Source organism: Xenopus tropicalis, chromosome 3 (assembly GCF_000004195.4).
Source record: "Xenopus tropicalis strain Nigerian chromosome 3, UCB_Xtro_10.0, whole genome shotgun sequence".
Lineage (NCBI taxonomy): Eukaryota > Metazoa > Chordata > Amphibia > Anura > Pipidae > Xenopus > Xenopus tropicalis.
In genome coordinates this window covers 32,715,976-32,733,028 of record NC_030679.2, presented here as the reverse complement: position 1 = coordinate 32,733,028, position 17,053 = coordinate 32,715,976, and the positions used below count along the sequence as shown (strand labels likewise).

Here is a 17,053-nt window from a genome sequence, read left to right as displayed (position 1 = left end):
ACTTTGCAGCTCCAACCTGGCCCAAGGAAAGTCTCCCATAGGGCTCAATGGCACTCTGCAGCTCCAACCCGGCCCAAGGAAAGTCTCCCATAGGGCTCAATGGCACTTTGCAGCTCCAACCCGGCCCAAGGAAAGTCTCCCATAGGGCTCAATGGCACTCTGCAGCTCCAATCTGGCCCAAGGAAAGTCACGATAATGAAGCTTGAATGAATAAGAAACTTTCTATACTCGGCGCGACAATCTGATTTTGTCGCACAAATTTTGCTGCAAAGTACGAGAAAGTCGCTCAAGGTACAAAAAAGTTGCAGAAAATACGCCCGGAGCATTCGTGGATTAGTAAATGTCCCCCCTAGTTTTTCCTAGACCTCGAAAGAAATGGATTGGTACAAAGCAGGGCTGCCAATTATTAAAAACCAAAACACACATTAGTGGCAGAGACCCTAAGTTCTCCATTTTGAAAAAGAAACCTATTTTTAACTAACGTTCATTAAAAGAAATCTATAGGATTTATAAACAAAATTTGATCTCTTGCCCACGGCAGGAAACAGTGTGCAGGGTTGTTTCTGACTGAGGTTAGCGTTAGTGATAAGTACCCTTGCTGCAACACCGCTGAAAGGTAGGAGTGGCACCAGTTGTTTCTCTGTAGTGCAGTCGGCGGGTGCCTAAGGATTTCTGCAGTCAGTAATCAGAGCCAGGGGAGGGGAGAATTACAGGCAAGGGATTGTGTTTTTTATAAAAACAGTATAATTTTTTAAATTAATGTATAATCGAAATAGGTCTTATTTTTTAATGGCGAACCTGGGCCCGAGCATTTAGGCTTTTTGTGCTATGACTACTGTGTCTCATCTCTTAAAGACACCTGTCATCCTAAACTGCTTCCCCCACCATAGGTGCGGCCTAATAAAGCCCAGGCTTTGGTTGGGGAGGGAGGTCCCAGTGTGGGCAGCCATGTTCTATATAGCGCATGTGCATAATGAGCAACTCTCCAGGCTTTGACCTAACAACAGCTGTTCCCCCTGTCCCACATTGATGGCAGCCCTGACACAAAGTAATGATGACTGGGAAAATGCTCCAGTTTCTGACCTCTATGTAATGTCATTGTAACTTGGTAGTCATATTCTAAAGCTGGTCATACACCTATAGGTCCGCTCATTTGACAAGGGTGTCATATGAGTAGATCTTCCCCCAGTATACCTACCTTGATTTTGGGGCACATTTATCAAAGTACGACAGGTATGAAATACAAAAAATTTGGGATTCAAATTCGTACTTTGATGAATGTGCCCCTTTGTATATTGTGCTGCTCTGAGCATTAGGCCCTTGGCCCAACAGTAGGATCATGGTGAATATAACTGCAGGCCGCTGGGAGAGGAGCACAATGGGCAATGCCCCAAGAAAATCAAACCTGTTTGATTGATATCTAGACAATTTTGGGTGGATTTTAAGCATTGCAGCTCCCTTATCATCTTTCTCCGCCCAAAACAGATCGTAGTTTGAGCCATTTACAGACAGTCAAAACTCTACTGAGGTCTATAAACAGGAGCTATGATTACTAGTTTGTCGTATGGGAATTTTTTTTAATTATTTTTTTTTAAAATTTTGTTAACAATCTGTACTTTTTTGCTATGCTGAATAAAATTGTGAAATAGCTAAAATTTGCAAATGCATTGAAGTTAATGGGCGTTTTTCACAGTGACTTTTTCTATACCTCACAACTTTTTTTTATTTTTTACTGTGCACATTTTTTTGCAGCCATTGGAGTCTATGATCGTTTCTTCGTGGCAAAATCTGGCGAAAAAATTTTGCTCATCACTATTAACAACCTGTAGCAATAAATTACCTTAACTTTTCATTTTAAAAGTTATATTTTGTTATAAATAGATTTAATTTCAATAGTGATACATTGCTGAACTGCACACAATTCCCCTTTAGAAAGCTATATAGGAAAAGGAATTAAAAAATAATGTATACGTTCAAACAATTATGCTTTTTATGTAAAATGATAATACAGGTATGGGATCCCTTATCTGGAAACCTGTTATCCAGAATGTTCCAAATAAGGGAAAGGCCATCTCACATAGAATCCATTATAAGCAAATAATTCTAATTTTTAAAAATGATTTCCTTTTTCTCTGTAATAATAAAACAGTACCTTGTACTTGATCCCAACTAAGGCAAAACAAGCCTATTGGGTTTATTCAATATATATATTTTACCAGACTTAAGCTATGGAGATCCAAATTACAGAAAGATCACTTATCCGGAAAACCCCAGGTCCCGAGCATTCTGGATAACAGGTCCCATACCTGTATATGTATTTCTTAAATGAAAGTTCGCAAGCCTGATTTCATATTTATGTGGCTTCTGTACAGGGGAACATTATGTAATATGTCTTCTTGACATTCAAAAGATTTTTTTATGTCGAGGTAAAAATATTTCTGTAGTCACCTCGGATAGCCCGTTCATAGGAGCTTTGCTTTTTGCTGTGTGAGATGCTTGTCGATTTCTGAAACGGAACATTATTCCTTATAATAAATACAGCATTCCCAGGTGTGAGATAAGATTGCTTTTCGCCATGGCTCCATCTCATTTTTTATACATGGGATGTGCATTGGTTTACTAAACACCTGGGTGCATGGAAATTTTAAGTAGATAATACCATACTACAGTCTGTTTCTGAACCGCCAGTGGTTATAAACTGTCAAATATTGATTCATTTCTATTAGAAATGTGACAGAATATGCCATTTAAAGTAATGAACAGGTTAATTATTACACAAAAGGCTTTATAGTACTTTTTCTGTGTAATACAGAATTAAGGTAGCTGGGAGAGCCGACTTCAATGGCTGTCATTGCACATTTTATGGGATCGTATAAATGTTTCTACAAGTTGCAGGGGAGGCATGATTATGTCTGTGAAATTACAGCTACAGCTGCCGAGGAGGAGTTTGCAACATGTACAAACATTTATGTCAGCTTTCCACTTGGCAAAATATTTATGATGGCTGTTGTTAATGCAGGGAGGACTCATAGAATGGAACAATCCTGTGTATAATGGCAGATACGACAAAACTGCAAGTATTTTAGCAACTGACCGATAGTTTACGGCTGTGAGTTCTAATTTAAAGCTGAGAAATGTACCATTTGTTGCTCAATTGTGAGATGCAATAATGCAGATTTGCTGTAATCATCAAATGAAAAAGTAATTGTTGTTATTATAAAAAGTTTCCAATGTGCATTAGCAGTGCTTTTGATATACAAATTGTCCTGAGGGCATATGACACTGAAGCTGGCCATACATATAAACATCTGCTGCTTTAGCGAGGTTACTCAATATTTAGATATCTTGATTTTTACACCATCATGTCTAATCCAGAAGCCATAATAATGGTGTTATAAGGCAACAATGGGTCCTGTATAATCCAATAATATGCATTACGGCTCTCCTTGGGAAACATCACTGGGGTTCCCTAACCTTTGCAACCAAGTCATGCTCTTTTGATAACTATAATCTATAAGATGTTTAATAGTGATGAACAAATGTTTTCACCAGGTATGGATTTGCAGCGAATTTCCGCATTTCGCCATTGGCACGGAATCTTCTGTGAAAACCTGCCATAGAAAAATTTGGCACACCTAATTTTTTTTTGTAGCGCGTCAAATTGGGCGCAGCTGCGTCAAAAAAGGAACGCGTAAAATTGGGTGGTGTCCTATTGGGTGCAGTAATGTCAAAATTTGGCGCAGTTGCGTCAAAAAAGATGAGGGTGACAAAAAAAAGACGAGGGTGACAAAAAAAAAATTGTGCGACAAATGCGTTTCGCTCATCACTAACGTTTAACAAGTGACATTCCTGAAAACCTACTAATGAACTGACAAAAACAATAAGATCAAACTGTTTAGACTTTTACTTGTTATTGGATCATTTTTTTTCAATAAATACATGACCTAATATAATGATTATTGTTTCATTTGTCTAACTAGGTTTTCATTATCCTCTTTTAGGACTTGTTTGAAAATCAGATGATGTTTTAGGTCACATTCAAAGGGTTTACAAACGTTTGAGAACCACTGTACTTAAATAACTTTTTCATTTTGCTTTCTTAATTGTTTGTAGCCATTGTTATTCAGCAAATATAGCACAGTTTAGTAAACCTCTTGGGATATTTACAGATTAAACACCATACAGACTCAGTGAAGTTAGCAGCACAATTGCAGGTACAGGTTATCTGTGCTACCATTGAGCAGTGGGATTTAATGAGCCAATCTCTTGTAGGGTTTTTTCATCTTAACATTTTACTCAAATTGGGACATAGACTATTAGTGTCTAAATTTAATTTAATTGAAATGTTTTGTTCTGCAGTAGGTAATGGTATGAATTGAAGTCGACTAGGAGAGATCAAGCAGCCTTATACCAGAATGCTCAGGACCTGGGGCTTTCTGGATATAGGGGTTTTCTGTAATTTGATTCTCCATACCTTAAGTCAATTAAAAAATTAATTACACCCAATAGGATTCTTTTGCCTCCTATAAGGATTAGTTATAGTTTTTAATTTTGTCAAATCGCTCTGCAAAGTGGAAGAATCCTGCATGGAATAGTTTTGCACAATTTTGTATCATCGGCAAAACTAGAGGCAGTACTTACAATGCCCACCTCCAGGCCATTAATAAGCAAGTTAAAAAGCAAAGGACCAAGGACAGACCCCTGGGGAACTCCACTAACAACACTGGTCCAATTAAAAAATGTTCCATTTACCACCATTCTTTGTAATCTATCCTTCAGCCAGTTCCCTATCCAAGTACAAATATTGTGTTCCAGGCCAATATCCCTTAATTTAATCAGCAGCCTTCTATGTGGTACTGTGTGAAACACTTTAGCAAAGTCTAAGTAGATCACATACACTTCCGTCCCAGAATCTAGGTTTCTGCTTACCGCCTCAAGGAAGGCAATTAGATTACTCTGGCAAAATGTCCTGGAAGATGTAGGGCAAGTGGTGAAGAATTGGGGTGGGTATTGTAAATAATATATTGTTGTTTGCAGGTGGCAAAACTTTGCAGGTCATTGATCAACTGTCTAGTTTTTAAGCCAGGATTACTGGATATACTATGACTAGAGTAATTTGTAAAGCTTTTAGTAAGCACATGAGCTTACTGCGCTTGCTGGCTGAGAAAAATCCTCTGACTTTAGTATTGTCAGTACCATTTTACAGTGTGCAAGATCTGTCAATGCTGATAACGAGAGAATCAATTAACTCCTCCTTTCCCAGAGGATCCTTAGAATGCCATGCAAAGTTAAGCCTCTGTGAAACTCTGTGCTCCCTTAATATCCCTTGGTCTGTGTGTGCCACTTTGGCTCTGTCAGATAGTTTTACAAGAGTGAACTATACCTTACCGCAACTACTTAAATACCTTCCTTAAATCACTATGCTTCTTTCTCTTTCAATGTTCCCTTTGTCCTAAAAAGATTGATAATATATCTGGTCTTTGCTAAGTAATATTAATAATTCAAGAGAATACATAAAATGATAGCTCCAGCTACATCTACGCTACTGTAAAAAAAAAGGCATTAGATATTGTCACACAGGAGTAAGGTGGGTAGGTTTCCTGGAACAGACATTTGAACAGAGAATAAATGCCCTAGTGATCACAGCATGTTTAGCTGGGGAAGCTTCCTCCTTTCATATTGTGCTGAGTGTCCTAGCTACATCTCTCTTTTTACAGCTAAGAAGTAGAGAGAAATGTTCTATAAACACAGCATGTGATGCTGGATACCTTTCTTGCACAGCTGGAAGTGCATAGCATCTTACATAACTGTGTTTAAATGAAAAGCACTGGGCTAGAGCAATACAGATTTATATCCCTGATAAAGTACCCACAAATACTATTTTTTTTTTAATTTTGCTTGTTCTTAAACTGTATATGTGCATTATAGGACAATTTAGACAAGGCAGAGAAGTCTGTTGTTAGTAAAATATTTAATATATACATATCATTTTTTATGAACATTCCCATTCTCCAATTTCTCAGTAAAGCTGAGATTTGTCACATCATTTATTAACATAGGCACTAAATTGTATAATATATAATGTATAACCCATAGCAACCAAAAATATTTCTGCTTTTGTTTGTTTTTGCAGAAGTCTAATGGGTTGCTATGGACAGCTACACATGTGCAATGTAGCACTTATGCTACACAACATATATTACTGCTAGGAATAGAATTTTAATTACAAACTGCATTTGCTACAGTTTAATGAGGTGTGTACTGCACAGTACAGGTATGGGATCCCTTATGCAGAAACCCATTATCCTGAAAGTTTCAATTTACGGGAAGGTCATTTCCCATAGACTCCATTTTAATCAAATAATTCACATGTTTTTAAGAATGTTTTGCTTTTTCTCTGTAATAATAAAACAGTACCTTGTACTTGATCCCAACTAAGATATAATTAATCCTTATTGGAACCAATACAACCCTATTGGGTTTATTTTATGTTTAAATTATTTTTTAGTAGACTTAAGGTATGGAGATAGCTTCTAGTGCTCTTTATGATAAAGCTTTCTGCAGAATGAATATAGTGTTCTAGGTGCCAAATCTATTGGCAGTAAAATGCCAAAATGATTTTCCTTCTCCTTTAAAGAAGGGTAGCCTTGACAGGGCTGGGAAGAGAGAAGGATCAGACTAAGGTCATAGTAGGGAGTAGTGGAAATAAGTACATTGGGTTGCAAGGAGACCACAACAAGATCAAGTCGGTGCACGATTGTCAGTGTGGAGAACAGAATGCCACCCACCCTAAAATTGTTCGGCAAGAGGGAATTCTGTGGTGTTTGGGAGTTTAGCTTGTCCTGATGAGGTTTTGGGTAAGTCACAGCTTGGGGGTTGGCAGGGAAATGCTTGCCAGAGTGGGAAGGGGCTAATCCTGTGTAATGCTGTTTGGTTTAACCTCCTTGGGTAATAGTCCCTGGAGGTAGGAGTTTGGAGTGAGGCTACTTATACCTTTACTTGCTCACCTTAGTGCAGAGCAGCTGGGTGACCAGCATGGCAGGTGGGTCCGTTTACACCAGAGGAGTAGGCAAGCATTCCTGGGGAGTATTAACCTTCTAAATCATTGGTTACTAAACTGTTTGTAACTTGTTAGTTTTATTCCACTGTTAATAAAGCCATGGCCTTTCCACATCCATCCTGGACTGATTTGTATGGCTTGGGGCAAGCTGGGAAAATGATAAATAGTAAGGGTTCACTAAGGGGTCCGGATGACTACTGTACATGCCTTGACACTACACTGGTCAAGGATCTTTCTATAGACCAATAATGCCTCCAGAGCTTTTTTTCTGCTCATTGTGCATGTCTGAAATCTCCATTTAACTAGCATCATACAAAGGAAGCTTGGATTGATTCTTATTTACACTCTTATTGGCCACTCAGCAGATGCTGACAAAGGATAGAGGCAATCACAGTCTATCAAATTTGTATTATGACTATACAGTAAATACAGTCAGGGGAGCGTTGTTTCAGCAGAGTTTTAGGATTTTGTATTTGGCCCAGGCCTGATGGTTTTGCCTTTTCATAGCACATAATGATTATTTTTAGAAATCCTGACATGAATCTTTAATACTATATATTGCTCTGCAAAGGCCACTCTGAAAAGAAGGAGCAGGGAAATATGCAGAAGGCTAGTGGGGAGATTATACAGCTAATGATATTTTTCAACATATACAATCTCTTGGAAGAAACACTAAACTACCTTTTTCCTTGGAATTGTAATCACAAAGATGTGTGAACGGGTTCATTTATCACTGAAAATAAATTAAGACCAGTATGATCTTAGATCTGAAAAAAGGTGGGAAAAAAATATATATTGCTTTTTATATTTCAGTGTATCTAGCTCCTGTCAAACTCTTTGGCAGTTCAGAAAGATTTATGGACACTAAAAGCATAGTTTCCAGTCTAACTTTAACAGCGGTAACAACTTTTGTTCTGAAATATAGCCGTTCAGTCACTTCTGGCCAGTGGTTACTAATGTGAAATAAAATCTGTATTCAAATGCATGACCATGTTTTCTTTAAGGTTCAGTGCAGGTTCTTTTTATTTTCAAAAGGAAACATCTAATGATGTTTGTATGGATTGTGCAGCTAAAATTAATTTTAAAGTGAAGCATTCAAAACATAAACATGATACCTTGAGGTATATCAGCTATTCCCATCATTATAATAGGCCTAATATCCACTCATTATGATTGCCCCCCCACCTTTCTTTTTTTTTTAAGAAAGATTCTTGCTCAAGCTAAGGGAGTGGGAATAGGACCCTGAGGGGCAAATTGGTGACATGGAGGGGGTGAGATAAGAATGTAGGGGAGGAGTGGTGATGCAGAAGGAGTTGGACCAGTGATATAGGCAGGCAGGCTGGAGGCCGAGCAACGGAAACATGGCTTGATTAGGAATTTTGGCCAGGTTGAGGGTAGGCCAGAGGTAGAATGACAGGTAAATGACTGGCCCCGGCCTTGTCTGGTATTTTACTAGCTAGACTAGCAAAATACTGGCCAGGTATCAACCCTCTCCCAGACAAGTCAATAAAACATAAGAAATTTTAAATTATTTACACCCTAACATTTGCAGAATAACCACTCATGTGGGGGCCCCTCGGTATAGTACAATATACCAAACAGATATTTATGGTAGCAATGTAACACAGTATATGTGAGACACTTATCAATACACCAGTGAGTAGAACACAAACCCATATAACATAAGCTCCTCCCTCCAAGGATACCAGCTGATTCATATCTTTACACTGCAATATGAAGTTGCACAAGTATAAATAATTCCCACACTGTAGTAGTGACCCTAATAAGCTTTGTAGATGATTGTTAGCCCCCCACCCTGCGCGACATTTAAACTCACATGCAAAGCAGTGGGGAGAGGTCCCCATTGCTCCGTATAAGCTCAAAGTAGAGATTTTTTTTAAAACTTTGCCCCATGTGAATTCAAAAGTTAATACTCTCTACATGACACATTAAATGCACAGACTTTTTACGGCTAATACTATACTTTTCCTCCAGTTTAAAATATGAAGCTGAACCATAAGAATCAGATCATGGGATAAAATTAATAACACACAGGGGATCTGTACGTAGTGAAAAAGTTTGCTCATCGCTAATCGTGGGTCTTCACGTAATTAAAACATCCATTACCAACCAACCAACCAACATGCATTACCAAAAATGAATGGCTTTGTAGATATCAACTTGCCAATTGGCAATGGACAGTAAAGAGGTGATCCCGCTCATCAGGAAGATCTTAGAAAAGGCTTATTGCACTCCATTGCCAATTTGTAAATTGATTTCTCCTAAGACCTAATACAAAAAAAGTTTGCTGAGGGATATTCCCACATCAAGAGTATAAGCTAAGGGGTGCAAATAGATCAAACATTTGAAAATTTGATCCCTGTCGTAAGCCATTTATTTTTGATAACACTTATTTAATGAAAAATGATTGTTTAGTGGAAAGCCAAATATAAGATTTTTTTATGAAGGTGAACCACCCCTATATTGAATTGCTAATAATCATTTAGCATGGATATTTAATATGTATCTAATCTTTTCACAGGTTCCATGTATTCCATCTATAAACAGGCTAATGATCTTTATAAAAGACTAAGGAATAAAGCTGAAACTAGCTGGCAGAAGGGGACCTGTCTGCAGGTCACATTACTATAGGGCTGTGTCACATATTGGTTTTTCTCTGCTGGAATATCCAGGAGGGCAAAGCATAGAAATGTGCATTGACAAGCATTGGCTTGTTAGTAATGTTATACATAGAAGGGGCAGAGTTTGCCACATAACCATGATAGTATGCGCTTTTGCACCAAAACCTGCAGGAAAAAAACACCATGTGCATAGCGTTGCCTCCTTTTTTTTTTTTCACTTATACTGGCCTTTGGGTTGGGGGGTGGGACTTAGCATCATTTGTGGGCAAGGCTATGACATAAGTGACAGGGAAATGAGCAGGCTAGGCAGGGGATATATGGATGGGCCTGGTAAATGGGTGGACTGGGCACAGTTATAGGTGGAGCAGAGGTGGGCCTATAGTTATAAAGGCAGTTCATGGATTCTGTTTAAATTCTACAATTTTGTTGAGAAATGGCAATACTGTATATTCTCGGAAATTTCATAAAATGTTCACTTTTTTTTTTGCAAAAAAATATCACAATCGTATGATTAACTTACAAATTATTGTGATTATTAATAAATACATCATTGGTCGTTTTTTTTAATCAAAAACCTCTTAGGAGTTCATGTGAGTTTCTAAAAACAAAAATCAGATTTTTAGTAAATTGCCCCTTAATCTCCAAATTAGACATTTCTATTGTGAATAACATGTAAGTTAGCGTAAGGAAGGGCTTTACTTCATTTATATGACAAACACATTAATCAGCAAAGTGCACACAGATCTCTCTGTCTCTCAGGCCTGTCCCTTTGTGTCCTGATTCTCTCAGCTTCAGGTGAAACTAACACTTTAATATATTTGTATACGTACAAACTGTTAATACTGGTATAAGGTTCAGGATGCCTGATTTATGTGATGCATGATGCAATATATGGACAAAATGGTTTTTAATCACAATTCAGTTTTTACCCAGAAATCCAACATAATTGCAGATGCGCAATAAGAATAATATTTAGCACTGTTCGAATTCCAGTTTTTACTGCAAGTTTTTTTATTAATCAAAAAAAATGGCACTTATGGCAATGATACATTTATGTGCACTTACAAAAAGTAAGAACCAGATATGAAATGGAAAATATCATGGATAGAGAACAATTTGGTCACTGAATGAGATAGTCAGGGAGGGCATTCATTATGATAAACAGGGCAAAGAGCAATGAGAAAACATAATGTGACCATGCACAGAATATACAAACTCTCTGTAATCTCTTCTCTTTTAGATTGCAATTTTAATCAAATAATTCTGATTTTAAATAATAATTAAAAATTAAATTAAAAAAATGCACATTTCCTTCTAGACAAGGGCTTATAAGATATCTCTTCAATAGAAAGTACATGTGAATAATATATAATTTTTCAGAAGTTTCGCTAATTTTTCAGTGAAGCGAAACAGGAAAGATTTGCTCATCACTAACCCCTATTCTTTCTGTCGCAGGGTGCTGATGGAACCCTGGAGCTACTGAGTGGTCAGGAGAGGGCGGTAGCTCCAGGGTTCCCCTGCGTCAATAGGCGCAGCAGTGCCTGATTTGGAACAACACACCTGTAAAAGTGTCAAGGGAGGTGTAACGTATAGGGCTTCCTGGTGCAACTGTGTGCTGCAGCCTGCATCGTCCTCTGCAGAGCAGGCTCAACCAGTAACTCTGTATGTCACAGTTAAACAGGAGTGTATGTAGAGACAAGCACATCTGTAAATGGCAATTTGAAGGACACCTAGAGCTGTGCCTTGCAGTCGTAAATAAGCCATGTTAGTAGCTACATACAATAACACTGAGGTTTGTAATCTATTCTGATGTGAGCAAAACTCTGGAGGAAAAGATGACGGCAAACAAGCCCTTAGATGATCAATGACATGGTTTTTACATTTAAAGTAGAACAAAAACAAACACTTTCAACTGTACAAGAAAAAAACCCAGACACATTCTGAAAATGGATTCTTGAAGTTACCTTCATAAACATTTGATGTGTTGGTCAAATAGTCTTTACATACAATATTTGATTTGGGTGGATGGTTTTGCCTGTATTTCTCCCATTATTACTCTATATTAAGTGGTTGATTAATTCCATAAACTGCAGGCTGATAAATATATTAAATATCTTGTTTGTAAAGGACTTATTGGCTCTTGGAAGAGTACATGAATTCTCTGCCTTTGATCCCTGACTGTACAAACGCAATAAATGGACTGGATCTTTTTTTACACAGGCTCTATGAAGGCAAGGAACAGAATGAATTTGAGGAATCGATGAGGAACCTTTTTGAATCCATTAATAACCTAATGGAGTGTGAGCATAAAACGACAATTTTACTTCAGGTTTGTAAATAGCTTCCCCTGTAAAATCAAATGCAGTTGGATTATGGGTTACATTGTTTGTCAGGGAGTACACCCTATTGCAGGTATGGGATCCCTTATCCAGAAACCCATTATCCAGAAAGCTCTGAATTACAGGAAGGCCATCTCCCATAGACTCCATTCTAATCAAATAATTAAATTTTTTAAAAATGATTTCCTTTTTCTCTGTAATAATAACCAGGTCTGTTACATATTCTGTTTTAGCTACTTTATAGTTGGTCATTTTTTATTTGCTTTCATGTTTCATGCCTCTTTCCAACCTTTAAATGGGGGGTACTGACCCAGGACCAAAAATGATTGCTAAGTGAGGCCACAATTTTATTATTATTGTGTATAAATTGTATATTCAATAAGGTTCACCCCTATTCATCTTCAGTCTCCAATACAAACCACTAGGTGGTTACTAGGCTAAACTGGACCTAGCACCCAGATAGCTCCTGAAAATACAAACTGCAGACCTGCTAAGTAAAAAAGATCATTTAAAACACAAACAATGTAAAATGAAGAGTAATTGCAGATTATCTCAGGATTTATCTGTCTACATCATGTTAAAAGTGATAGTAATGGGTGGTGCAGGGGATGCTGAACCTTTAGACTGGTGCATAAATTCAGTATATAAAATATGGCATTTCTAGCCATACTCATTTTTAGTGTTTAGTTCTCTTTTAAGCAAAACCCACTATAGTGCAGTGTGCAAAGTACAGTTCTGTACACAACTGACCATATTTTTAAGCAAAATAGAACATTTTCCCTATAATGCCTCTTGCAATTTTTATCTAGGGCTGACACCTTTTTTTCGTATAAATAACAGCCTGTAGGTGGGGGGCAGGAAGTGATGTCACTTTGGGGCAGGGAAATGGACGGGCTAGGCAGGGGAATGGGGTGGGGAGCTGGCCCCTATATAAAAAGGGGTGATCTGCCACCAAAAGAGTCAGGAAAGGGAGCCATTATAGGTAGAGATGTCACCCTTACAAATGTACCATAATTAATGTTGTGATTTGCTGGCTAGGCTGGTCAACTACCATGCATTAAAATTAGCCATATTTCCCTTGTGCCTTATGACAAATTGCAGGCAGTCAACATTTATGGTGCTTAGCTTTTATTTGTATGTGATTCTTCAGGCTCACGTTTTCTATGCCTATTGACGTGTCTGTTGTGCGAACCCTGGAATTACCTCCACAGTCAGGTTGGTGGTAGCTCAAAGTTCAGTAGATGCACTTGCACTATTTAGTAGAAGAGGCAGGACAGATCTAATGACCTGTTGCACAACTGTGCCGAAGTGCAAGGAGCGTGTTTTGATATAAATGTAGCATGAATACACTTCATAATACTATTGCTGTGTTCCTAAACCATCTCTTAACCAAAATTTTACATTGCCAAATGATTCCCTCCTACCAGCTCCACCTATGATATAACTAAGTAGGACGGATAAGAGAGCTCACCTGAGGCACAGCAAACAAATGTGCCTTTTAAAAGACAAATGTGATCTTTAAAATTCATGTTATACCCAAACACTCTCATTAGTAACAGAACCTGTGTCTGGCATATTTAATATCTGTGTACGGGTCCGTTAGGAATTATGTAACTATGTATGGCACTAAAACATAGATACTGAAGTGATTTTTTTCCCCCCGTAATTTGTCTTGGGTGCAATAAAAAGGAACTGAATAACTCAGCATTAGCTGCATTCTATTAAAAATGCATTGAATATTAAATATAAATGTTTATGGTAAGTAACATTTTAAATATTAATAATTATAATTTCCAAGCCAACTGTGAATACAACAGCACCACGAGAGAGGGTTGAAAAGAATAAAAAGCAATATAGAACTTGCCTGCAAAATCTTAAATCTGTTTTAATACCATCTTTTTTAATTATCTTTCACAGCGTTTCTATAAAGTACTGCCAGTGGAAAATGTGTTGATATATCATAGTAATACAGTAATGAGAAAATAGATAGCAGTGTTGGAATATTTGTTGGCCAAACACAAGAAAATGCTTTTTCAGCATAAACCAAAATATTTTATGACTTGTTTAAAGTGATACTGACAGCCGCACATTGACATCACTTATAAAGATAAGAGCATTTTTGAATCAATAGAATGTACCTGCTTTAATTAAACATTGATAGCATTTAATGGAATTATTAGCCAAAACCTAGTTAATGAATGGCTTTTAAAGTTGGCCCCCTTGTTCCCCTCTTCTCCTTTCCTAAGGGCTGGGGAACAGAAGGGAACTAGTTGTATGGCATGATCATGGCATCCTAGGCATCCCAGACAACAGCAGACATGTAAAAACCACATGTGTGCTATTGTCAGTACTTTGTGGGCCCCAGGCATCACTTCTCATGATCCTTACCAATAAGGAAACATTCAAGGTCGGCCCACCAGCAATATCCCCCACCCCAGTCACAATATCAAGCCCCCTTCCCCCACCACATACTGCAGTTTCTCCTTGTGTCCTTAATGGGGGGTATTTGCGCTGGCACCTGCAGTTAAAGAAGGGACCTGGCCTGGATCAGCAGGCCCATGAGGGCTTTGGCTCACCGGGTTTTTTCCTGGTGGCCCGTTGACCAAGTCCAATCCTTGAAACACTCCATATAACCTTTAGGGCTCTGGTACACGGGGAGATTAGTCGCCCGCGGCAAAACTCCCTGCTCGCGGGCGACTAATCTCCCCGAGTTGCCTTCCCTCTGCCATCCCACCGGCGAACATGTAAGTCGCCGGCGGGATGGCAGACGCGGCGGCGCGATTTCGGGAAATCGCCGAAAAAGACTCGCATAAATGCGTTAGATGCAACACCTTCTTGCAGCCTCAATGATGCTTGCATTTTCACAATGTAGCATTGTGGGAAAAAAACATGGCAACTGTTGACTATTGAAATTCCACTTTGCTCACTGCATCTACAGACGGATATGAGCCCTATACTTGCCTATTTTGATACTGGAGCATGTGTAATTTACCTTGTTTCCAGAACATGATGCTGATATGGGACCTGTTATCAAGAATGCTTGGAATCTGGGTTTTCTGGATAAGGAGTCTATCTGTAACTTGGATCTCCATACCTTAAGTCTGCTAAACAAGTGGACTCTCCAAGTGGACTCTTTTGCCACCATTATGGATTCATGCAGCTTAGCTATAATTAAGTACAAGACAATTGGTATTATCACACAAAAAATATTTTTAGATTTTGAATTATATGCTTAAAATGGAATTTATGGGAGATGGCCTTCCTGTGGTTTAGAGCTTTCTGGATAATGGGTTTCTTTATAACGGATGACATACCTGTTCTTGTTTACCCCTTATTATTTTCAGGTTCTAAAACAACATAGCAGAAGTCAGTGTCCTGCAGGTCTGTTAATCAGCTGATTTCTTCTACACAGTTCAGAGTCAGAACCAGCAGAGCATAGAATATAAACAGCCAGATATATACTAATTGCATTAGAAATTACATTGCCAATTTTTAAAAAAAAAAAAATTAATTAATCTGATAACTACTGAAAATCTTTCAAATAACAATCTATGTAGCTTTAGCCTTTGTCCTGTTTTTTCCCATTAACTTTCAAAGTAAATGCTCAGCATGTATCTAAAAAAAAAGTTTAACAAAGAAGTGAAAAGAAAAACGCTAAACCTTAAAAGTCCACTTCAGCACTAAAGTATTTAAAGTTGAGATTTCTTTTTCTGTTAAATCCATCAATATGTTCTCAAACATTTATGGCGCATGAATAATTTGCTGATTCATATATTAAGAGCCGAATGCTTTGTTATGGACATTTTGCTGGCAACTCTTTATGTCAATGTGTTGTAAGCTGCACCGCAGGGAGCACATTAAACTGCTAATAGCATTGGGCTGATTTATTCTTCTTTTTTTTTTAAGGTGGCTGCTCTGAAATATCTGCCATCAGTCCTTCATGATGTGGAGACAGTGTTTGATGCCAGGCTACTTAGGTAACTAATAAATACATCAAATTTACTGTTAATGTCATGGGAGTCACTCACTAGATATCTTTGTTAAATGATACATTTTTATCTTCATATGCTCTTTTGATTTATTGTCTTGAGAAGTAAATATGGATAAAAGGACCAGTAACGCCAAAATAAAAAGTATTCGTTTGACATGTGGACCAGATCCAGAGGCTGCATAGACTTACCTACACAACATCATTGTTTTAATTTAATTCAGCCCTCAAACATGCTAGATGAGAAATATATAGCCCACTACTTGTTATATGTTGGACAGCACTGCCTTAGATGATGTGAGGGGGAGTAATTTGTATATACATAGGAGCATATTTATTATCATTGGAGACAAACTTCACTGGTAATGTTGCCCATAGCAACCAATCGAATCTTTGCTTGTAGGTGACATGGGCCACATCACCAGTGATGCTTGTCTCCAATGTTAATAAATACTTCCCTAAGATTGTCGTCTATGTGTCCAACAACTTGCCATGGTCATGTGTCTTTATATGGATGGTTGAGCTCTAGTTCAGCTAAGACTACTATGAACAGTACTTGGGCTCTTGTTCATGTATTCTCAATGTTGTTGCCTACATTAGCTAAGCATTTTCAAGAGGGGTTGGTTGTCAGGCCAGTTGCCATCAGATAATGTGGGCCAAGGTGGAAGGATTCTGGAGACTGGATACACAGTCCTATAAGCAAAGCTACCAAAGATGTTCAGATAGTACAGGGAGCAATCAAGACATAGTCAGGAACAGAGAGTCAAAATGCCATAGAAGGCGCCTGACCAAAATCTGCCGTCAGGGCTGAATTGGCAGAAGGAGGTAGAAATCCTATTGTTTCTACCTCCTTATCTGCTGTTTCAGCCCTGACGGTGTGTGGCGGATCTGACGATGTTTCGTACGACCGATGGTCGCATGAAACATCGTCAGATCGCCACGTGTGTGGCCACCTTTAGATCTCATCTCATATTTGTTCAGATTAACCATTTCTTTAGCAGCCTTCAGTGCATTTACTTCTTTT

The 17,053-nt window shown here is 38.2% G+C and overlaps 1 protein-coding gene across 1 annotated transcript in view; it reads left to right on the top strand.

The window, feature by feature from the left end:
- The window catches only part of dock2 (dedicator of cytokinesis 2), a 350,017-nt gene that overhangs the window by 115,050 nt on the left and 217,914 nt on the right, over positions 1 to 17,053 (top strand). The window contains exons 23-24 of the mRNA XM_031898788.1: positions 11,923 to 12,031; positions 15,948 to 16,018. Coding sequence (XP_031754648.1) covers positions 11,923 to 12,031; positions 15,948 to 16,018 — 180 coding nt within the window. The remainder of the gene's footprint in view (positions 1 to 11,922; positions 12,032 to 15,947; positions 16,019 to 17,053) is intronic.